Consider the following 24,865-nt stretch of genomic DNA (forward strand, 5'->3'; position numbering starts at 1 on the left):
AGCTCCAGTCAGTCTGGAGGCTTTTCCGAAGCCCGCAGAGGCCACTGGTTGATGTGCATGACTTCTGCGGGCTTCAGAAAAGCCACCGGAATTGAAAGGAGCACAGCTCCCCTCACCTTGGGAGACTCCACTTTGGCGCACAACACAGGTTTGGGAACCTACAGATGAAGAAATCTGCAGGTACTGAGCCACAGAAATGTGGGCTGCCTGTAATTAGAAAAGATTTATTAGACATTTATTATTTATAGAGAAGATTTGTGATTTGCTGCTTTTGCTTCCAGCTGCTGCTGGTCCGTTCTCCACTCTCTCTGGTGGTCCATGGGGGACTGCTCGCTCAGAGAGATGCTGGATGTGATTATCAGCAATTTTTTCCCCTGAGACCTCACAGACCACTTCTCAGGGTCTCGTGGACCACCTGTTGTCCTCCAACCACAGGTTGGGAACCAGTGGTTTATAAGAACTTGTTTCCTTGAGAATGGTCATTCTGAGTTCTGACTAGATGGCCATCATGAGTCCTTTCATTCTTGTTGCTACAACAGAGGTTCCCAAACTTTTTAGCACTGGGACCCACATTTTTAAAACTAAAACACTATCAGGACCCACCTAACTTTACATGACTAAAAACTTACATTATTTTACATGACTAAAAATGGTTTAGTCATGATTTTACCAGCTACTTTACCTCTTTTACCTCTTTTTATTTTTACCTCTTTACCTCTGTTTTTATCATTTTTATTGTTGAGCTCCACACGCATTGAAACAAGACCATTTGGTGGCCTTGCATTTCACTTTGCCTGGCCTTCAATAAGAGCCAAGGCACATTCATGAGCATGTGTGGTTCAGTTTTGCTTCCCATAGGGCTCAATAATTTTCTTGTCAGCCTGGGAGTGGGGACTTCCTTCTGTCCTGAGTTCATCAAATTGGGACCATTCTGGTGGAATTGCATTTCAAAATGGACTAAAGCATGGCCGCCTACTCTTGAGTAAACTTGCCAGTTTTGGGGCCCACCTGAAATTGGGTTGCAACCCACAGTTTGGGAACCACTGTGCTAGAAGATAGGGAACAACCACGGATGATGGATGGCTCCTTATCTTTTACAGCTCTGAGCCCCCCCCCCCCCATTAAAGAACCTGGCAATGGCCATTGTCAGGTAGAGTGTTCTGGAATAGATGCACTACAATTTCTGACACCCAAATTGATTTTATGGATTTTTATACAGTGGAAATATTGCATGATCACATAAGTGGTTAGAAAATGCAAATACAAACACAAATCCACTGTGAGTGTTCTAGTGGTATGGATGTATGCCAAGCCCACTCACACAACCACCTACAATGCACAAATTCAAGCAGGGCTGAGAAAAGAAATGACAGTCAAAGTCGAAAATGTGTCATGGAAGGGTTGTGTGAGTGAATCCCAAAGCCGTCTTATTTATATGCAAATCCACTTAAAATGTGCCTTTAAATGAATGTTCAGGTGCACATATTCTGTGGGCTTTTGGGCTATGAGATTGAGCTGTTCCTGTATTTGCTGTTGCTGGAGTGTTGCATCTTTGTCTGTGATTAGTGTTTTAAACTGCTGAATCTTTTTTTTTTTTTTTTAAAGCAAATAAAGATTGAAGTCTTCTGGTGTGTGCATACCTATATACCCAACATGTCTACCATTTGTTGAACTCTGCTAAATATACAAGAGGGGTCCCACAGCAAAATGTCACTGTGGGCACATTTTCCTGTATATAAGTCTCACTGGACTGAGTGGAACTTATTTCAGAGTAAGCATACTCTGGGCCACAGTGTTAAGCTACAAGACCAGGCTGGAGTCGTCAGAACTGAACAAGTAGCATTACTGTTTCTCTCTAAATTTTTCTCCTTTTCAAATCTTCCCATTTTCCCCCATCTCTATCTCCAATCTGTCTGCATCCCTGCCTCTTATCACCCCAAGGTCCCTGATAAGGTACAGTTCTTGATGTAAAAATGTTGAAAATGAAACTGAAAGGACTCTTACTTCCATCTCCTAGTAGGAAGTGAAGCCCCTTTAGGAATCCACATCCTGTTTTCAACCTTAGACTGGCCTACAAGCAGAGCACAGCTCTTTGGCTACTTTTTGAAAAAAAAGGTTCAAACCTCTGCGAACCTTGGGAATTGAGCATCCAGAAATTTTTCATCTTCTTTGAGGGTGTTTTGGCTAATTTCCTAACTGCATGGGAGCACAGATTTTGTAGATTTCCTTTTATTAGTAAAAAAATAACCATACTTTAACCAGAGTACAGTATTGAATTAAAGGGTACGTAGAAAGTTCATTTGAGGAGTCTTATTTTTCTGCCTTTTGTTCCCCAGTAACGCTTTCTGCTGCCACACCAGCCTATTTTCGTGGATTCACACTGATTGCTTTGAAAGAGGGCAAAGAGGGAGACAAAGAAGAAGACCATGCAGGAACTTTTCAGGTGAGGAGCTGATTCTAGAACTGAATTCTAATATTTTTCATTGGACAGTGATTTTTTAGCAGGACATATAAACTGTACAGAACAGCACAATTGCTGTGTATCGGTATTGATATTTTTGTAGTTGTAGGCATGGGATAAGGCAGCTCTGTGGCTCTGACTCTTCAGAACATTGGTGTTAAAGGGGAACAAGTTTCCACATGTGTTGAAATTTGGCTGTGGAGCTTCTTGGAGCTTCACCACATTCCCTTCTACTTTATAGCCCAATTTTCTGCATATTTATTCAAATAGAAGCCCCACCAAAGCCAGTGAAACTTTTTCACATTAAGTGTGCATTAGATTGCAGCCACTTTGTCAAATGAGATACAAATGATCAGAATTGGCAATACTGGTTGCTCTAGATTTACGCTGTCTTAATTTGCATGTTTTTGAAATAGTTCGATTGTCTAATTTACATAAGCAGTTTTTGAAATAATGCTGTCAGCTGCTAATTAGTTGCTAGTGAACAACCCTATTAGATGCTGGTAGTTTCTGAGGAGTTCTCTTCTAAAATCAAAAGATTAAAAAAATAGACAAAATCTGTTCACAGAGGCTGTGTGTGTTGTAAAATCCCTTCTGCCTGGTGGTAAGGGCTGGAGCACATGCCTGTACCTGAACATACAGGTGCCAGGGAAGGCAGCAAAGGGAGACTTCTGAGCAGGTCTGCCATGCGCTCTGAGAGAGGAAGCAATCCCCTGTGGTTGCCTGTTGCAACAGGAAAGGTATGAAGTAGAAGCAGCAAATGAGGATCTTTCTGGAAGATAATATTTCTGCCAGTGGGTCAGGACTCACCAGCACTTGTCTGTGGGGGCCTGGCCTACATCTTTGTTTTCCTCATTAGTTTCTCAGCCATCAATTTAAGTAGCCATTCTCAGTACCCTCAAACTCCCCCTATGCCATCTTGGACAAGCAGAAGTCAGCAGTCGCCATCATGTTTAATTTTCCCCAGTTCCCAAACTGACCATAGTTATAATGCCCTTCTTTTGCAGTGGCCTCTTCTCCACAGCTCTGCCACATACCACCACCTTGGATCTTATGAGATCTTGTGCAATTCTTGTGAGATCTTGTACAGTCCAAGATGGTGGCACCTGGGAGAACCGGGGAGAAGAGTTTGCTGGGGATATCCCATGGCGCCCCTGTGAATTCGCCACAGCACTCTCAGACGCTGCAGTGCACAGTTTGGGAAACATTGCCCTGACCCAAACTGTTCTCAAACTGTGGGTCACAATCCGATTTTTGTGTGGGTCACAAAGCTGACAAGCCGAGAGCTGACAAGGAAAACGTATTGTGCCCTATGGAAACTGAAATTTATTTATTATTTAAGGATGGAACAGCTCAGGTGCATTTACTCGCAAGTAGGTGAACGTGCCTCAGTCCACTTTGAAGGGCAAAGTGGGGAAAACAACACTACCAGAATACTTCTGATCTGATGAATGCAGGCCCCAACAAGGAAGGAAGTTCTCCCATCTAAGAGCCCAATCCTATCCAATTTTTCAGTGCTGATGCAACCGTACCAATGGGGTGTGCACTGCATCCTGTGGTGGGGAGGGGCAGTCGCAGAGGCCTCCTCAAGGTATGGGAGCATTTGTTCCCTTACCTTCGGGCTGCATTGCGGCTGCACCGGTGCTGAAAAGTTAGATAGGATTGGGCCCTAAGCTGACAAAGAAAATGTATTGAGCTTTATGGGAAGCGAAACTGAGCCACATATGTGAATTTACTTTCAAGTAAGTGAACATACATCTACTCCTATCAAAGGCCAGGTGAAGAGGAATGCATGGCCACCAGAATGGTCCCAATCCGATGAATGTGGAGCTCAAAAAACACTCCAGAAGGTACCCCCCACCATAGGCAAAAGGTTAAAAACAGGCTTGAGCAGCTGGTAAAGTGAAACATTTTTTTTTGGGGGGGGGGGGAGCCTAGTAAAGCTTGGTGGGTCCTGATAGAATGAAATGAATGGGTCATGATGAAATGAACTTTTAAGAAGTGGGTCCCAGTGCTAAAAAGTTTGGGAACCACTTCTCTAACCCATTGTTTCCTATGGAAAAAAATATTCTTAATTTGCACATTTTCAATATACATGCAGATTTTGAGGAAGGCAAACCCCACATAAATTGAGAGCTGTCTATAGTATGCCTACTATCCATAGAAAACACAGAACAGTTGGAATATTTTGTGACTTCTACTTTGTCCAGCAGTTTGTCACCGTTCCTGCTCATTTCTCTAACTAAAATAGCAAACATCATTTTACGTATCATTCACATTTTACATTTTACCCTGCTAATTGGGTAAGAGGCACTTTTTCAAGTGGGTGCTCCTTTTTTTTTTTTTAGCAGGGGGAGAGCAACTGGCCCACCTCACGCCAGCACTGTCTGTTCTAGTGGCTGTCTGCTGGTATTCTTTTGCATCTTTTGAGATTGTGAGCCCTTTTGGAACAGGGAGCCATTTAGTTATTTGATTTTTTCTGTAAACCGCTTTGTGAACTTTTAGTTGAAAAGCAGTATATAAATACTGTTAATAATAATAATAATACATGTCACTTTGAAGTAAGCCCTGCTGAGTACATTGGAGATTGCTCCCAAGCACATGGCATAGGACTGCAGCCTTATTCTATACTTTTGTTGAGTTAATCACAAACATGGCCATTGCGTGATGTTCTCAGCCCTTGGGTTTTCTAAGCAAACGTTAAACACAGACTATTATTTGTTCCTGAACGTTTCATGAACCCAAGCAAATAAAAACAACCCCATTTCAAGGATGGGAAGAATTTTGCTTCTCTACTACTTGAGTGCTTTCATCCATCTCGTTAACTAACTACACAATCCTATGCATGTGTACTCAGAAGTAAGTTCCATTGTGTTCAATGGGGGTTGCTCCCAGGAAAGTGAGTACAGAATTGCAGCATGAGCCCACTGGTGCTCTTTTTTTGTACCTTTCAGGCTGTTTTCTGAAATGCCTAGTTCTCACTGCTTAAATGGAGTGCTCCTGCACAAAATGGTCATGCAAAAATGCTGCTGGTGGATGGTCATCAGTTGGCTCCCAGCAATATTCCACTGACCTAGCATGATTTACTGTGTTAGGTTGCAGGCAAAGCAATAGTGAGAAGCTACAGTGGTGCATCTGGTCTGGTCCGCCACCTGCATTAAGGCTGCAATCCTATACACACTTTCATAGGAGTAAGCCCATTGCACACAATGGGACTACTTCTGAGCAGACATGCATAGGATTGAGCACATTGATATCTGGCTTTCATTAGCCATCATGAAAATGTACCTAAGGATTCCATTCTGAAAAGAAAACATTAAATAATGTGATATTATTTTAATACCTGCCTGTATCCTCTGTATCTGTATCTGAATCCTCAAACCCCAGCCCAGGGGCCACTTGTGGCCCTAGGGGTTCCCAGTCTGGCCCACAGGGAGCCCCCAGTCTCCAATGAGCCTCTGGCCCTCCAGAGACTTGCTGGAGCCCGTGCTGGCCCGACGCTACTGCTCTCAGTGTGAGGATGACTGTTTCACCTCTCACCTAAGCTGTGGGATGAGGGCCCCCTCCAGTACTTGCTATTTCACGTCTTTGATGCAACAGTGGCAGCGAAGGAAAGGCTGGCCTTGCTTTTGCAAGGCCTTTTATACGCCTTGAGCTACTGCAAGACCTTCATTCATTCATATAAGTTCCATCTCAAGTATATTCATTTATGTAAATTGATTCAAATTTTAAATGTAAATTGATTCTTTCCCCCCCCCCGGCCCCCGACACAGTGTCAGAAAGATGATGTGGTCCTCCTGCCAAAATGTTTGGACACCCCTGTTCTAGAACCTTTGAGGTCTATTTTGCACCACTGCTCAGATTGCATGTGGGGCATGTGTCAAAGTTGCCCCAGTCTAACCATTTGCAGGTGGTCCCTAGCTACAGACACCCAAGGCAGATTTTCAGCACAGTTTTGGCTTGGTACTCCTACCTCATTTCATCCTGGAAGATGTTCTAGTGAAGGCGAGGCTGAGACTATATTTTCAGCAGTCATCACATTCTCATTTTAGTTCCCTTCAGCCCCCAGTCTTTCCCATGAGACCTGACATTGTCCATGAAAAGCTGTATTCGTTTTGCTCTGGGACCAATCAGTGATGTGGTAAGGGTCAACTCAATCATGAGAACATTTGGGGCAATCCTGTCTGTCTTTTTTTTTTTTTTCTGGCTCAGTGAGAAGTCTACATCCTGAAAGATTGTGCAATCACTTTAGCAGACATGGTCCTATAAAAAGATATCATATTAACCTTTATTATGCCTCTGATGTTTCTGAAAAACCTGGATCATTTCTTTATTCCCAGGGAATGCATATTGAGTCATGAAGTTTAATGTTTGCTGAAATTCTCAGCAAAACATGTTTAGCAGGAAAGTAGATTTCTTGTTGTTATTGATAACAATATCATCCAGTTAATAATGTGAAGTTTGCAAAACTGAGATGGGATTATTATTCTTACAGATTTATCATTATAAAGACCTTTCCGTGACGTGTACTTAACCATTTTAGAAAAAATATATCAAAGACTATTTCTGGAAAGCTACTATGAAACAGGCACTGAAATAACCTCATTGTCCTCTATTTATAATGCCTTTTTTTACTCGCTCAGAATATATAAGCATATCCAGCACATCAGGTGTGCTGAATATAGGCATTATTTTCTTACCTTTCATTTATCTGACTGAACAGTTTGGTTTTCCATATCCACAGTATGTATACAGTATATAAGATGATAACAACCCAAGAACACCAGTATCATATCACTTCCTCCCCTGTGTACATTTAATACAACGTATCTTATAACCTGATAATATTATGGTGGGCATTTGCCTGTTCCACATCAGTGGCTGCTTCAGGGAGATAGGAAAGTGTGCAGTGTAAGATATGAGCTGAGCAAGGAATGTTCAGGAGCACCTAAGATTGCCAACCTTCCAGGACTGACTTGGAGTCTCGAGGAATTAGTATTGATCTCCAGGAGACTATTGAAAGCAATTCTGGAGACTTTAGCACAGCCTTCTTGGCTTAATAACATTAGTTCATGCTGGAAACAAAACAAAAATGTCAGGAACAACTTTAATTGGAGTTGACAGCCCTGGAGCATTCCTTCAGGTTGGAGATTTACAGCCCAATCCTATCCACACTTTCCTGGAAGTAAGCCCCATTGATTCTAATGGGACTTACTTCTGAGCAGACATGCATAGGATTGGGCTGCCAGCCATTGCCTTGGCATCAGTTCTATAGGCTTTGTTCAAACTTGTAACACAGCCTCCTCCTTCCACCCCCCCCCCCATCTATTTTGTAAAAATGAAAGATTGATTGGTGGCATTTTAGCTTCTTTAACTTGCTGTTTGAGCTCGGTCTGTGGAACTCCTTGCCACAGGATGTGGTGCTGGCGTCTAGCCTAGACGCCTTTAAAAGGGGATTGGACGAGTTTCTGGAGGAAAAATCCATTATGGGGTACAAGCCATGATGTGTATGTGAAACCTCCTGATTTTAGGAATGGGTTAAGTCAGAATGCCAGATGTAGGGGAGAGCACCAGGATGAGGTCTCTTGTTATCTGGTGTGCTCCCTGGAGCATTTGGTGGGCCTCTGTGAGATACAGGAAGCTGGACTAGATGGGCCTATGGCCTGATCCAGTGGGGCTGTTCTTATGTTCTTATGTTCTCTTTACATTTCTGGTTTCTTAATTTTTATTTCTTGCCAGGCATGCACAAACGTATTGAGTGCTGGGCCATCAATGTAGCCACCACGATGTGAATCGTACTGGCAGCAGATTGTGAGGGATCTGAGGGTGATGAATTCTGGGGTACTTTTCACCCAGAGTCTTCTGCCACCAGCGCAAGCCACTATGGTCTGCTTCCTGTTCACTTGAGCAAGAAGCAGATCATTCCTCTCGAACTGCTAGTGAAACAGAGATGTGTGGGATAGCCCACCTGTTGAGATTAACATGTGCCCACCCATTAGGCGGGCAAGTCCACCTGACAAGGTAAAAGGGTGTGATGACAAGTGCCAAGTCACCCTCCTCCACTCCTCCAGTTGGCTGAACTTGTGACATCAGCAAACTTCAGCTTTTTAAAGGCATGCACAGAACTGCTCTTGATTGTTGCCTCATGTTTGTTACTGGTGTGCCATATGCATGTATTAGTGAAAGACTTACCCATCCTGCATCAGGAACTGAACCCCTTTCCCCTTCTCTTGGACACTGTAAGTACCTAAAAATGGGGAAATATTTGGTAACTTGCACTCAGGGATTTTATTTGATTTCTGCTAGTTTTTTAAGCTTGGTGCCAACCTTACCAAACACCGTTTTGGGATAACCCTGCTTTCTTTTAACTATGTGTTGTGTTTTGGGATCAGTTGCATCCCCTCCCCGTTTTGTTTGTTTGGCTTGTTTGCCCAGCCTTTTAATGAACTTGTTTTTATTGCCTGCTTGGTACCAGTTCCCCAAGCTGCAGGTTGTCGTGCTTTCCCAGACCACCATTGTTTGTTTAATGCAAGTGGGGATCCCCCATATTTTGGGAACCACCAACATTTTCCCCCTGTTTTGGTATTAGCAGCAGAGGCAGTGGCAGATCTAGAGGGGGGCAAATGTCCCAGGCACTGACCCTCCAGGGGCGCCTCTACCAGCCTCACCCCCTGCCCACACCTGTTTCTCTCGCTTTTTTTAAAAAGCAAAACAAGTCGGCAGCTCTGCCAGCTTCTTTCGCTTTAAAATAAACCCTCCTCCCGATGGAGGAGGGGGTGGGTCAGGATCGCTGCTGGAGAGACAGTGAGGTGCTGCCTCTCCGGTAGTGATTCCATACTGCACTGAGGCACTCCCCCTCCTTTATAGGAGGAGAGGAAAGGAGCACCCAAGAGCATTAGCACGCCTGCAGTTGCAACTCCCAGGGCAGCAGTTGCAACTCTGGAGAAGTTGAGAGGGTGGCCTAGAGAGTTGCTTGCAATTCCTAGTGTGCTGCTTGTCTAGGTCGCCCCTTTCATCTCCTCCTACAAAGCAGGAGGGGGGTGGGCTGGTGACAGCATGCTGAGAGTGGCTCCGCTCTGAGGGCTGCCCCCTCCCCTTCAAGGGGAGAAGAGGAGGGTGGCGCTTAGATCATCAGGGAGCCGCTCTGGGAGTGGCTGTGCTCCTGCAGCTGCTCTCAGTGCAGTTCCCAGCTGCCTCTGAGGGTCTCCCCCTCTCTTTCCTTTTAAGGAAAGGGGAGGGGCACCCTCCTAGTGGCATGGAAGCGGTACACGTCTCCACCGATTTCGAAGGAGACACGTGCTGTTTCTCAGGCCCCCATGGAGCCTTCCATGCCACTTGTAAGCTGCGCATAGAGCTTCACTGGAGCGCTTTGGGGCCACTGGAAATGGTGCCCAGGAATACTGCCTCTTGGCAGTGCCACTTGCCTGTCCTGGGCACTGCTTCCAGGGGCATTGGAGGAGGCAGCCACGCAGAAGTTATGGCGGTGATAATGATGTAACCAACTGTTAGATGCTGCATCAGTGTCTTGTCCTCCACCCATGCTCGCCATGCGTGGCCTTCTTCCACCACCCTTGCCTTCCCAGGGCCAGCACCCTGGGTCTCATGGCCCAGGTCATGGGTCCCCTGGGGCTTGGCTGGACTTCCCTTACCAAACTAGACTGTTAAGGGATGAAAAATGAGTTATGAGAGCTTAAACTGAGATCCCTCTTTCCTCCTCCAGCAGTCGTGAGGAAACAAGGCCGGCAGTCGCAAGGTCCAAAGTTAGTTCAGCAGAATGGTTCTTAAAGTCTTGAGGGTTTTAATGCACAGTAAAAGGCATTAATGGTTGGCAACCTGCAGTCTCGAAAGACTATGGTATAAGCCTACAGCACCAGGTATTCCCAGGTGGTCTCCCATCTAAGTACTAACCAGGCCTGACCCTGCTTAGCTTCCAAGATCAGACAAGATCAGGCATGTGCAGGGTAACAGTTGCTATAAAAGTCATTAAATGCCTTTAATTTTAATGCATTACTCTGCATTTTAAGGCGGAGTAGAAGAAACGACAGGTCACTTTTATGAAATTGTCATATTGAAAGGAGCATTCAGTGAATTTCAGTCTAGCAGATTAGTAAGGAGACTTCCTTGTTTGAGAAGAGTAGAAGTTTTGATGTAAGTCATCACACAAATGTTAGCAAATACAAATTAGTGTGGCTCATTTACTGTAACTTAATTATAATTTCTCCCTTACTATAAAAAAGGGTTATTTTCTTCTTTCCACAGTTGGTCGCACTCCCCCCATTAATGCCCTATTGCAGCTAATATCCAATTAACTTCTCAGCAATGGCAAGAGAAAGAGATTTTTACAAGGGTCTGGACTCCAGGCCTATCTGTGTGTTCAGCATCAGACCAGCAAGTCAAAAACTCTGTTCACATTGCAAAAGTAGACAAGAATTTTGAATGTAGAAGAGAGTTGGCAGAAGATTGAGCTTTGTAAAGCTCTCCAAACACCCCATGGATCTCAGCAGAGGAATAATTATTAAGCTATTTAATTAGGTTTTTTTTTACACTGCTTAGAAGCTGAAATCAGCATTTTAATTGGCAGATGAATATTTCAAACGTTTTTAAATAGCTAAATTCATAATTTTTGGCATAAAACAGAACTCATTCTCCTTCCACCTGCAGTCACTCTATTAAGTGCTGTTTGTAGAGTTAACACCTGGCTGTAATGCTTGTATTTATAAAAGACTTAAGTCCCAGCTTTACCAACATATAGTTTTGCATGTTTGTTGTTCTGTGTGCCACTTGTTGGATGAAGAGTAAGAGTTTATAATTGCTTTGTTGTCTCGCATCATGGTATAATAACACTGTTTTGCAAGCAGTTTTGTACAAGAAGCTAAAAAAAAATAAAAATTGGCAGGCAGCTCAATCCTCCTGGGCATTTTTTTAAACCACAGCAGTGAAAACCAATGTGGCAAATGGGACAGAGTGGTGTAGACAACACATCACAGGATCAAGTCACATCTCAGAACTGGCGCAAAGGATGACTACTCTGATGCCAATCCAGAAACATATCTGCCCCATTTACCTATATACAGCTGCAGCTGTTCCTTTCAGAGCACAGCTGGACAACATAAGGCTGTGTGTGATTTGGGCATCATACAGGAACGAATGGACCAGCAATAGTGACTGAGAGCATCACTTTAAAAACCATGGCTACGCAAGAGCCCACAGCTGTGCCCAGTCAAAATATGAGGCTGGTGAGCTGCTACTCCTCACTGTTGCACAATAAGTCCTGGGTCCGTGGGAATGCTTATCAGGTAATGATGGGGAAACAGAGGCAGCGGCAGATCATTTTGGCCCAGTGCCATTTGACAGTTCCCAGATGTTTTGTCTGCCCACTCTGCATTGGGAATAGGGGCTGTTAACCAGTACTTGAGCAAAGAAAGAAGATGGCCTGTTGCTGCTACCTGCTTCCACTGCCTCCCAATCATTGATATCTAGGCAGGAAAATTAACCTGCAGCAAATGGGAGTGAATCCTTCACGGCTGCCACCATTGTAGCTGCGGGTGGTGACATGAAGGAAAACTGTCATGTCTGCTGCTGGGTTCCTATGCACCATGATGGGGTAGCTGGTGAGTACAGATTATTTCTGTGGCATGGGGGGGGCCCCTGTGGGACTTTGACCCAGGCCCCCCCCAAAAAAAAAAACAAAAAAAACTAGACCTGCTACAATCCAAGACAGTTCCTTGGCTCTTGTTATATTTGGCTGTTGGTAGTGTTGGAGCAATCTCTGCTTGTATGCTGGAGCTTGCATTCCAGGGTACCAACACTGTGATCTTGGATTAATCTGCATCTGGTGCAGTTGTTGTTGCTTTTTAAATACAGGATAAGTTTTGACTTTGCACTGTATTTCCTCTCATCTATAGTCTCTCAACCCACTTTGAAATGTAGATAGCAGAAAGACACTGGGAGAGAAGGGTGCGTATTGTGAGTGAAGATATTTTGTATTTTGCATAAAATAGTGCCAAGACAGAGCAAGTGTCTCGTATCATATTTCTTAAGTGAAGAGGGAGATGCTGGCTGTGCTCACCCTTGTGAGGTGAGAGCCTCTAACATTTGGTTTGGCTCTTAGCTTCTGTAGCTCCATGGCCCATTCCGAGCTCTGCATGAAACACAATTTCCAATGTGCATTAGGCAAATTATTCTGGTCTTTTCCACTAGGTTCTCCTTGAAGAATGCAGCATGACAGCACGTCTGTTCCTGTTTGGTATTTTTTAAATGCAAACAAATGAATATTTGTGAGGTGTTGTATGGGTGTGGGAGCTGAAGTCAAGATAAAAATTAAAATAAATTCCACATTTCCCTGCAAACATTCCAAGCTATTTATATATATGAAAACACTTTCCTTTTGAAACTAAGCACTGCTTGGATGCATGTAACACTATCCAACAAAGCATGGCTGTCTAGAGCAAGAAGCATAAACAATTCCCTACAAATAGGGTATAGGGCAGTGTTTCTCAAACTGTGGGTCGGAACTCACTAGGTGGGTCGTGAGCCAATTGCAGGTGGGTCCCCATTCATTTCAATATTTTATTTTTAATATATATTAGACTTGATGCTACTATGATACGTGACTGCGTTTGGGGAAATGTTACAGCTCTATACTTTTAACAGGCTACTCTGTATATGCTTTTAACAATGGTAGTGAATGGGACTAACTCGCAGGTAAGTGTGGGTAGGATTGCAACCTAGGATGGTTAAAAATTTTCCTGCTTGATGATGTTACTTCCAATGATGACATCACTTCTGGTGTGTCCTGACAGATTCTCATTCTAAAAAGTGGGTCCCGGTGCTAAATGTGTGAGAATCACTGGTATAGGGTATTTATTTACGGATTTGACAGATAATCAGAACCTGGTTTTTCCCATCTTCCTGAGTGTATGTAGTCTTTTTCAAGAGTGAAAGCTCTGATCTGCTTTCCTTGCTCACTGGAACCTATACCAATCACTGGTGCAGGTTGAAGTAGACCTATTCCAGCACAAGAGACTTACCCCTGGGCAGGGAAACAAATTCCCCCTTATTTGGAAGAGGCCTCTGGGACTTCCCCTATTTGTAGGATGCAGCGTGCGCTCTAGCAACCTGGTTATATAAGCGTGGGAGGATAGGATTAGGGAAGGACAGCCTAATCCTATCCGGTTTGGGAACAGGCAGTCTGACTGGAACCGGCAGGACAAAATTTATATCCTTACCCAATGTCGTGCACCAGCCACCCTATGGGGCTACTAGGATCTGTGCCAGCGAAATTGCTGACACAAATCTGAGCAGCCTGGTGTATTGCCAGACTGACTGGGAGGGGGGTTAGGATCCAACCTAAGGTACTGAGATTGGTTCAACCCCCATCCCAGGCCTGCTCTGCCCACCAGGACCTCCCTTCCTCCGCGCAAAAACCCCTTGTTCTATCCTCCTGCCACCCTCTCCAACTCTGTGCACTAACTGTCCTCAGTCAGCACAAATGTACCCTCCGCCCATTCAGATCTAGTGTGGGGAGGCTGACCTGTGTCCTCACGCCAGCCTCCCTGGCTCACAAGGAGGCACAAATGTGCTTTCTGGCACGTTTGCAACACTCCTAGGCTGGTGCAAGGGACTTGTGCCGGCCAAAGACTGGGTTTGGATTGCACCCTTAGTTGATTAGAAGAGCAAAAATTTACAAGGGTCGTAGAAACCACACAGCTAGAATAGCTAGAATCCTGATATCATTCAATCTGGGGTACTATATGGCACATTCAGGTAACTGGTGAAGTCCGTTCTGTATGTGTGCCAGATACCACATATTTTACTGTCGATCGTACTACACAGAATGAGAGGACAGCTCTTTGTACCAAAGGGCTTGTAATCTAAATACAAGAGTAACCATAGAGGAAGGGGAGAGAAATGGGTGCAGGGGAAGAATATGTGATTTTTTTTTCTTGTACTTAAGGTTATTTACAATAAGAAAGGAAGATAGTGTCTAATAAATTAAGAAAAGTAATACCACACCATGTATATGATATACAGAGTAGATGGGACTGACCACATATACATTCATAAGACAGATTCCTGGCATTTTCCAATCCCCTTTTTGAGAATAATGGTCTTTGGGAATTGTGCATATACAGTTTCACATTCAGAGTGAGAGTAGGAAGCATTGTCTTCACTCTAAATAGGTATTCCGATAAAACTGCATACCCAATCAGATTTGGCTATATGAGGATGCTACAAAGCCAGATTAGAGTAATGATTCTCAAGACTGTTGCCCTATCTATTGTGTAGCCTCTCAAATAAGCAATGAAATGGGGGAAGGGTTGCATATCTGGGGGAAAACATTCTTCATAAGATGTGCCCCCTTTTCAGTTCATCCATATGTGCAGTAGAACTGAGCATCACTTTGCTGACATAAAAGTAGGGTTATCTTTGGAATGAAAGCATTTTCTTGATATGTTACAATCTGTTAATGTATTTCAGAAGGACGTGCAATGAAAGCATACAATTTTAAAATAGCAATTCTATATGTTACTGTATAAAAGAATTGTGCTGCTGTTCCACAGTTTTTTAAACCACATCTTATCCAAAGCAAGCTGCTTAAAATAATCTACATAAGGCTTCCATGTTAGTAATCTGAAGTGGCCTTTGTCAACATAGGCATGTTGAGCACTTGTTTAATAGTGTCGCAAAGCTGTCCCAAAAAATGCAAATCAGAGGATCAGAAATATATTCTTCCAAAATTCCCAGTCTGTGTTATTGCATGTAGTTACAAAGTCTCAAGCAATCCAATTAATCTCATCCTTTGCAGGGAGCGGGATATTTATAAGTAGGTCAGTATGATTATGAATATGCGAGATTGCAGAGCTAATCACTTTTCATAGCTTTGTGAGGATGCTGATATTTTGGGGGCTATATTAGGCCTCCAACAAGCTGGACTTCTAGCACTTTTCAGAGTTAGCATTTCTACCCTTGAGTTAGATTTCTGGTATGAGTCTGTTCTGCAAAGCCCACTTGAGCCCCTGAGGGCCTTTTTTTTTTTTTTTTTGCTGACTTGCTTTTATATGTTCTGTAACTCAGCAGAACTGGTCAGCCGCCATTAATCATGAAGTCAAGGAGGTCTTGATCTTTTAAATAGCCCAGCTGTTCACACATCTGTGTAGAGAGGCAGAAGCTGAAAACACTGTTACTTCTTCATTAGCCTTCTCAGTTTAGAGCTGATTGTCACAGCTTTAAAGGAACCTTGCTGAAGCTGGTGCTTGTTCAAAGACTAGCTTTAGAGGGTGGACAGGTAGAATGTTGTCTCCTTATAGCATCTGTTGGAATAAGCAACCTTATTACTAATTCTGAAAATGGATCTTTCCAAATGTATACAGACTGTAACTACAGTGCTTTAAGCTGATGGATTTTTACTAATGTTGTTGATCCAAGGCTAGAGCTTTAAAGCAATCATCCCTTCAGGAAAAAAGACAGCCACATTTGTCTTTTAGGAGCTTTTAACCCACAGTTTATCAAATAAAGAAAAAGATGCAGCAGGCAGACAGGCAGCCTAGTTCTTTTTTACATGGATGGTCTCTCAGCCCTTTTAATAAATTTCAAACCACAGCCAGGTGAGTCACTGTTTTTTGTTTTTTTTAAAGCACTAACAAACTTTCAAGCAAGGTTTTGGTTAGATGACTCAAGGCCAAATGCTATCCAACTTTCCAGCACCAGTGCAGCTGCAATGCCGTGCAGAGGTAAGGGAATAAATGTTCCCATATGTTGAGAAGACCTCTGTGATGGCCTCCCCACCACAGAATGCAGTGCACACCCCATTGGCATGGCTGCAGTGGCACTGGAAAACTGGATAGGATTTTGCGCTAAATAAGAGCTACACACACTACACAGTGTGCTACAGTGCTACAGTGATCATGTAATCATGTAACCTGCTCAGTGCTACATGTGATCATGTAACCTGGTGCCAAGGTCAAAATGATGCCCGGAAGTGATGTCACAACTGAAAGTGACGTCACTCCTGGGCTTTTAAAAAAGTGCAGATCAGGGGAAAATCTGCCTCCTCTCCCCAGAAGCTCACCACCCACTTGCTCTGCTGCCTCCCCCAGCCAGTGGCATAGCTGAGGCATCTATCTGCTACCTGGGGTCAAAGATGATTTTGTAGCCCCCTGTCGTACACGTCGTACACTCCCAGGGTTTTGGGGTGCCCAGAGTTCTTGGTTCTCGAACCCTAGAGCCCTCAAGGACCCTTGTTCGGTAGTACTGCCACCATTCTGTATGTGCCAGTGTCTCAGTCCAGGGACACTGAGACCCTCTAGGCTTAATTCTATCCCTTGCAGGTACTGAGCACTTTCTTTAATTAAAGCCTCAGTCCTCAAGGTACTAGTCCTCAACGAGTATTTGGTAGCTTGCTGAACGGCTAGGCAGGATTCTGAACCTTTGTCCCCAACATACAATGAAACAACTTAGTAAAAGGATTTTTACTTTATTAAATACATAGGGTTACATAAAGTTACAAAAGGCAGCAAATACTAGAGGCATAAAACTTCTAGGAAACATATCAGCATTAAAATAACAAAGCTAACTGGCTATCTCTATTATTCCCTAATTCTCACCTGGTTCAGCGTTTTTTTGTAGATCTTTCCTCCAAGTTACCTATGAGGCCACGTGGCCCTGGTGGAGGAGGCTGTCCCTGCAGGATGTTGCACCACAACCTTTTCCACCAAACAGACAAAGACACACCCCTTGGGTTTTGTTCTTATACTTCTCATGCTAACAGGACTGAGGTGACTCTGTACTCATTTAAACTGCCCAATCAGAACTCTTCAGGACAGAATCTTCCTGAAGTGGGGCTGGATGCTAGCCCTCTTAGCTCTCCCCTCCCCACTGGAGATCCACAGCTGCATTCCCCTTGATGGACGCCTTTCTGTCTGCTTAGGTCAGGGGTGTCCAAACTTTTTGGCAGGAGGGCCACATCATATCTCTGAAACTGTGTTGGGGGACGAATTAATTTACATTTCAAATTTGAATAAATTTACATAAATGAATATATTAGAGATGGAACTTGTAGGAGTGACTGAAGGTCTTGCAATAATAGCTCAAGGCCTATAAAAGTTCTTGCACAAAGCAAAGCCAGCCTTTCCTTCACTGCCACTGCTGTATCACAGATGTGAAACAGCAAGCAGTGGAGGAACCCTTGTCCCACAGCTCATGCGAGAGGTTAAACAGCCATCTTTACAACGAGAGCAATTGCGTTGGGCCAGCGCAGGCTCCAGCAAGTCTGCAGAGGGCCGGGTGCTCATTGAAAACTGGGGGCTCCCCGCGGGCCGGATTGTGAGTGCCTGAGGGCCGCAAGTGGCCCCCGGGCCAGGGTTTGGGCACCCCTGGCTTAGGTGCTACATTATCACCTCCCATTGAGTTGTAAATTCCGTTGGCTGTTGTTACTCACATCCTTGCAGCTAGGAACTGCAAGCCACTTCTCTGTTACTGGTTTACTTTGGTTCAGGCGCTACATGCTACTAGGCCTAAACTGTACATATTCGTGACACACACACCCCCCATGACAAAAATCAAATTTAATTAAATAAATAAATAAAAAGTGTGCCCCTTATTTGTTAGAGGTACTGTGCTGGGGTGAAGGAGGATGGTTATTCTCCCCCTGCTAAATATAAGAGGAGTACCACATGAAAAAGTGCCTCTTTACTTGATTAGCAGGGGTAACTATATTATGATACATGGAAATGAGAGTTGACTCCTATTAACACCTTATTGGTTCCATATTGTATCATAACATCTTATTGACTCTCAGAACAATCAGTCTCAGTGGTCAGTTTTGAGTTAAGAAAATTCATTTTTTGTTCCATAAGACAGTTGTTTTTCATTTTCTGGTTAATTGGTCGTAACTTTTGATAGAATACAGATATTCCAACACAGTTTGTTTCATTTCATTCTGAATTAAATTACCTTTCCAATGATATATAACATGATGGTATTATTTGTACATACCAATTTTTTCACAATTTTGGCCACTAGTGTCAAACTCAGCTTGTTGCCGCCCAAAGCTTGTTACCCAGTGCAACTACTACCCCCTGCACCTCCTTAGCTATGCCACTGGCTATGCAAGCCTTTTAATAGAACCAAAATTTCCAAGTTGCTAGAAGTAAAAGTTCCACTTTGTTCCATACCGGTTAGACGTCGTATGCAGTATTGGGTGCAATTCTAGGTGCCGCACTTTAAGAAAGATACAGGCACACTGGATCATGTTGAGAAGTGAGCAACGAAAATGGCCAGGGGTACGGAAAACAATCCGTTTGAGTAAGGATTGAAGGAACTGCATATGTTAAGCATGGAAAGACTGTAGTGTAGAGGAACATGATACATAACAACCTATATCTGAAGAGCTGTCACATTGAAGAAGGAAAGACTTGTTTTCTGCTGCCCCAGGGCACAGGACTGGATGTAATGGGTTTAAGTTACAGGAAGCTAGATTTCAGGCTAAAGTTTAAACAAACTACATAACAGTAGGAACATTTTGACAATGGAACTAATTAACTAGGGCAGTGGTTCTCACACATTTATCACTGGAACCCACTTTTTCGAATGAGATTCTATCAGGACCCACTGGAAGTGATATCATGACCAGAAGTGACATCATCAAGCAGGAAATTTTTTAACGATCCTAGGCTGCAATTCTATCACACTTACCCAGGAGTAAGTCCCATGACTGTTAAAAGAATATACATAGTAGCTTGTTAAAAGTACAGGTCTGTAACACTTCTCCAAATGCAGTCACATACCATGGGAGCATTAAGTCTAATATATTCAAAATAAAATATTGAAATGAATGGGGACCCACCTGAATTTGGTTTGCGACCCACCTAGTTTGAGAAACACTGAACTAGGGAGTGTGGGTGAGCTCCTTCTTCCTCCTTGGAAGTCTTCAGTCAGAAACTGGGTGTTCTCTAGCTGCCCAGCAGTCCACTGTTTACTTTCTTGCTGCTTTCCCACCTCCATTCCTGCAGCTGCTGCTCTCCATAAAGAGAAAGCAAAGAGCAGCTCTTTTCAGTAGCTCCGTTCCCACAGTGAAGGGCAGCAACTGCAGGTGTGGAGATAGCATTGTCACCCCCTCACTGCCCCCCACCAATGGGCAGCTCCGTGCACCTTCTCTTCCTCTTAAGGATAGTGGTGGCTGCTCTGACCCAGCTGGAAGCTGGTGAGTCTCTTTGGGGCATCCACTGAAGATAAGGAGATTTGAGCATCCACGGATTTTGGTATTAGTGGGGAGTCCCAGAACCAAAGCCCTGTGGATATGGAGAGCCAACTGTAGCTAGTAACACCTGGCAGATGGAACTGGGATGCTTACTCAAGAGCAAAGCACACACCCCTATGAAGTTTACAAGCTAGTATGCAAGGAAAAGAGAGCGCAAAGCAAAATAAAATAATTCCTTTATACATCTAGCTATGATTACATTCCTTATTGCTAGAGGTGTTTGTTTTTGGTGAGTAAGATAGATTTACAGCCTAAGTCTTACTGAACACAATGAGTAAGGTAAATAGCATGGTTTTCAAAAACTTCTACCTGTCACTAGCGCTCACATTGTCCAAGGAATCCTGCTCCCTGCACTTACTGGAAGGTAAATGGTTGTACTTTTCATTAGATTTTGTGGCAGACCTGGCAGAATGCCCCCAGCCATTGCTCTGCTTGACCTTAAGTAACCTAGGTTTGATGATGTCACACAATTACCTGACTGGAGGAGTGAAGCCCACCTAGCCACTCTACCCCACTTAGATAGACAGGCTTGGCTACCCAACTGGCGAAGCTTAACTACTCCAGATGAAGAATAATTATTTGAATCCACAAATGCACATGGTTGGCTGATAATTTCGTTTCAAGAAAGGACAAAAATGGCTGTCCAAGGATGTCCTAGCAGCTTTTTAGAATTTCTGAACCTGCGCAGGAGCTTCTGGGACGTTAGTAGTGTCCAAATATAAGGGGAAATAAGCAAAAAAGGGCGGGAACAGGGCATTCATCACACCACTTTCTGTCTTCTCCAGCAGATAAGTCCCAAGCCAATAACACATATGTGCATTGTTTGTCTTCCATCTGACTGTTGGCTCAATTGCATTTCATTTCTTTATCTGTTTTTTGTAGTCCACAAAGTTACTCAGTTTGTCCTGCAAAGTATTCTAATCCTCCCATGTATTAGCAAGGTCTTCCATTTCGATGTAATCAGCAGATTTCATCAGAATGCCTCTCTTTCATTCCCCACTGTCTCTCATGAAATACTGATTAGCATGTGTCCAAAGACTGATCTTTGAGGAGCTGCACGGGTTACTCCCTGCCAGTCTGAACATTTTTAGCACAAAATGTCTTTGAGGTTCGTCCCTTTAACCACTTCCTGGCCTGTGCAGTGATGACACCCATCTTTCCCAATGTATGAACACATGAAGTTACTATTCTAAATACCTAGTTCCCTTACAGTGTTACGCAGAAACCAATTAACTTCTGAAAAAATACTATGACTTTTATCCTGTCTCTGCCATGTACTGGTAGGAATTGTAAGGAAATCTGAGTTTATTATATTATACTAGACCTGGGGTCGGCAACCTGCCATTCTGGAGCCGCAAGCGGCTCTTTGAGCCTTCGGCTCCGGCTCTGTGCGGGGCCAACCCGTCCCGGGGGAGGGGCTCACCCCTCCCGCAACGCAGCCGCTGCTCATCAGACCGAGCATACGGGCTGCGGCTGCGCCCCATAGGAGAGGGCGCGAACGGCTGGCGGAGCAGCTCCTCCACCGAGAGCGAGCCCCCGCCGCTGCACGTTCCCTCCTGCCGGAGCTGCAGCCCGAGCCTGTGCGTGTCTCCTCAGAAGTAAGTCCCATTGAACACCCTGATGACCCCCCTTCCCACAAGCAGCCCTGACTCAAGGGAGCCAAGGCAGAAGCAAGCAATTGAGTACAGCTGCTCTGTCTCCTCCCAAGCTCAGGGCACAATCCTGTGCGTGTCACCTCAGAAGTAAGTCCCATTGTGCTTGCTCCCAGGAAAGTGAACATAAGAACATAAGAACAGCCCCACTGGATCAGGCCATAGGCCCATCTAGTCCAGCTTCCTGTATCTCACAGCGGCCCACCAAATGCCCCAGGGAGCACACCAGATAACAAGAGACCTCATCCTGGTGCTCTCCCCTACATCTGGCATTCTGACTTAACCCATTCCTAAAATCAGGAGGTTGCGCATACACATCATGGCTTGTAACCTGTAATGGATTTTTCCTCCAGAAACTCGTCCAATCCCCTTTTAAAGGCGTCTAGGCTAGACGCCAGCACCACATCCTGTGGCAAGGAGTTCCACAGACCGACCACGCGCTGAGTAAAGAAATATTTTCTTTTGTCTGTCCTAACCCGCCCAACACTCAATTTTAGTGGATGTCCCCTGGTTCTGGTATTATGTGAGTGTAAAGAGCATCTCCCTATCCACTCTGTCCATCCCCTGCATAATTTTGTATGTCTCAATCATGTCCCCCCTAAAGCGTCTCTTTTCTAGGCTGAAGAGGCCCAAACGCCGTAGCCTTTCCTCATAAGGAAGGTGCCCCAGCCCCGTAATCATCTTAGTCGCTCTCTTTTGCACCTTTTCCATTTCCACTATGTCTTTTTTGAGATGCGGCGACCAGAACTGGACACAATACTCCAGGTGTGGCCTTACCATAGATTTGTACAACGGCATTATAATACTAGCCGTTTTGTTCTCAATACCCTTCCTAATGATCCCAAGCATAGAATTGGCCTTCTTCACTGCCGCCGCACATTGGGTCGACACTTTCATCGACCTGTCCACCACCACCCCAAGATCTCTCTCCTGATCTGTCACAGACAGCTCAGAACCCATCAGCCTATATCTAAAGTTTTGATTTTTTGCCCCAATGTGCATGACTTTACACTTACTGACATTGAAGCGCATCTGCCATTTTGCTGCCCATTCTGCCAGTCTGGAGAGATCCTTCTGGAGCTCCTCACAATCACTTCTGGTCTTTACCACTCGGAAAAGTTTGGTGTCATCTGCAAACTTAGCCACTTCACTGCTCAACCCTGTCTGCAGGTCATTTATGAAGAGGTTGAAAAGCACTTGTCCCAGGACAGATCCTTGGGGCACACCGCTTTTCACCTCTCTCCATTGTGAAAATTGCCCATTGACACCCACTCTCTGCTTCCTGGCCTCCAACCAGTTCTCAATCCACGAGAGGACCTGTCCTCTAATTCCCTGACTGTGGAGTTTTTTCAGTAGCCTTTGGTGAGGGACCGTGTCAAACGCCTTCTGAAAGTCCAGATATATAATGTCCACGGGTTCTCCTGCATCCACATGCCTGTTGACCTTTTCAAAGAATTCTATAAGGTTGGTGAGGCAAGACTTACCCTTACAGAAGCCATGCTGACTCTCCCTCAGCAAGGCCTGTTCGTCTATGTGTTTTGAGATCCTATCTTTGATGAGGCATTCCACCATCTTACCCGGTATGGATGTTAGGCTGACCGGCCTATAGTTTCCCGGGTCCCCCCTCTTTCCCTTTTTAAAAATAGGCGTGACATTTGCTATCCTCCAATCTTCTGGTACCGTGGCCGTTTTGAGGGACAAGTTGCATACCTTAGTCAAGAGATCTGCAACTTCATTCTTCAATTCCTTAATAACCCTTGGGTGGATGCCATCAGGGCCCGGTGACTTATTGATCTTTAATTTATCAATGAGGTCTGAAACATCTTCTCTTTTAACCTCTATCTGACTTAACTCCTCGGTTAGGAGGGGCCGTTCGGGCAGCGGTATCTGCCCGAGGTCTTCTGCCATGAAGACAGATGCAAAGAACTCATTTAATTTCTCTGCCATCTCTAAGTCTCCTTTTATCTCCCCTTTCCCTCCCTCACCATCCAGAGGGCCAACCGCTTCTCTGGCGGGTTTCCTGCTTCTAACATATTTGAAGAAGCTTTTATTATTCCCCTTAATGTTGCTGGCCATGCGTTCCTCATAGTCTCGCTTGGCCTCCCCTATCACCTTCTTACATTTCTTTTGCCACAGTTTATGTTCCTTTTTATTCTCTTCATTAGGGCAAGACTTCCATTTACGGAAGGAAGCTTCCTTGCCCTTCACAGCCTCTCTAACTTGGCTGGTTAGCCATGCGGGCACTCTCCTGGATTTAGTGGAACCCTTCTTTCTTTGCGGTATACACCTCTGCTGGGCCTCTATTACTGTTGTTTTAAGCAGCCTCCATGCACTCTGGAGAGATTGGACTCTTTTTACCCTCCCTTTCAACCTCCTTCTAACCAGCCTCCTCATTTGAGGGAAGTCCGCCCGTCGGAAGTCAAGGGTTTTTGTTAGAGATTTGCCTGGTATTCTTCCCCCAAAGTGCACGTCAAAACGGATCGCAGCATGATCACTGTTCCCCAATGGCTCAGTAACGTTTACATCTCTAAAGTGTGCACAGGATTACAGCCTTCAAACTCCCCACTCAGCACCCCCCCCCCATCGCTCACTCACACTCTCACTGCTCCATTTCCTTCACTTGGAAACTTGAAAGGGGTCTGGAGACCCCTGCACCAGATGGTATTCTGTATATGTTTGTATATTGTATGTGTAACATACTGTATATGTAGCACCAAAGCATATTTCATGGTTGTGAAGTAATCACTGTTAGTATGCCTTTTATTTTATGCAGTTTTGAACTCTTAGCTTGTTTGTTCAGGAGCACTTTTGTGAACAGTGTTAAGTAGTACTAAGTGGTCTTGTTCAGAGGTAGTATTGTGTGGAAAGGCATTTACAGAAGTAAATGACAGTAAAGAATGACAGTATCCTTCACAAGCAGCAGTTCACCTGTGCACAATCTAAAACTGTTGTTCTCCAACTGTGGGTCTGGACCTGATTTTTAGTGGGACCTCTAAGAGGGGAGTGTATTATATAACTGGGACCTACAAGAGGGGAGTGTATTATATAACTGGGACCTCTAAGAGGGGAGCGCAAACTATATATGCAGTGTTATCTTCATTTTAGATGTCAAAAGGGTTTTGTGGCTCCCAAGGTTTCCTTTTTTCCGGAAAACGGGTCCAAATGGCTCTTTGCGTGTTTAAGGTTGCCGGACCCCGTACTAGACTAATCAGATGAGATGGTATTTTAAGCTAGATTTGTGTGAACATTACATACTTCTCTCTGGGCAGAGAGAGGAAATCCTTGTCCCCCCCCCCTCCCCAGGGGTGGATCTCTGAGGCCGCTAAGGGGAAAAGAAATTTCAATTGCTATCATCTATTTATTCTGGGGCTTTAGAAACCAATCACTTTAAACTAAGAAGACTTTACCTACCTGGGCCCTTTTTATTCCTTTTCCTGACTGTAAGTACAATGTTTAAAATTTCCTCATCCATGTGCATCCTATGTGAAAGGA

At 44.4% G+C, this 24,865-nt stretch overlaps 1 protein-coding gene and 1 pseudogene across 2 annotated transcripts in view; one reads left to right on the forward strand and one right to left on the reverse strand.

Annotated features, from left to right (window-relative positions):
• Nucleotides 1–24,865, forward strand: part of SPON1 (spondin 1) — a 333,204-nt gene that overhangs the window by 15,692 nt on the left and 292,647 nt on the right. For both annotated transcript variants that reach the window (XM_066633015.1, XM_066633016.1), the window contains exon 2: nucleotides 2,337–2,443. In XM_066633015.1, the coding sequence (XP_066489112.1) occupies nucleotides 2,337–2,443 (107 nt within the window). The remainder of the gene's footprint in view (nucleotides 1–2,336; nucleotides 2,444–24,865) is intronic.
• LOC136637170 (5S ribosomal RNA) lies at nucleotides 10,321–10,440 on the reverse strand (annotated as a pseudogene).

This window comes from Tiliqua scincoides, chromosome 1 (assembly GCF_035046505.1).
Source record: "Tiliqua scincoides isolate rTilSci1 chromosome 1, rTilSci1.hap2, whole genome shotgun sequence".
NCBI lineage: Eukaryota > Metazoa > Chordata > Lepidosauria > Squamata > Scincidae > Tiliqua > Tiliqua scincoides.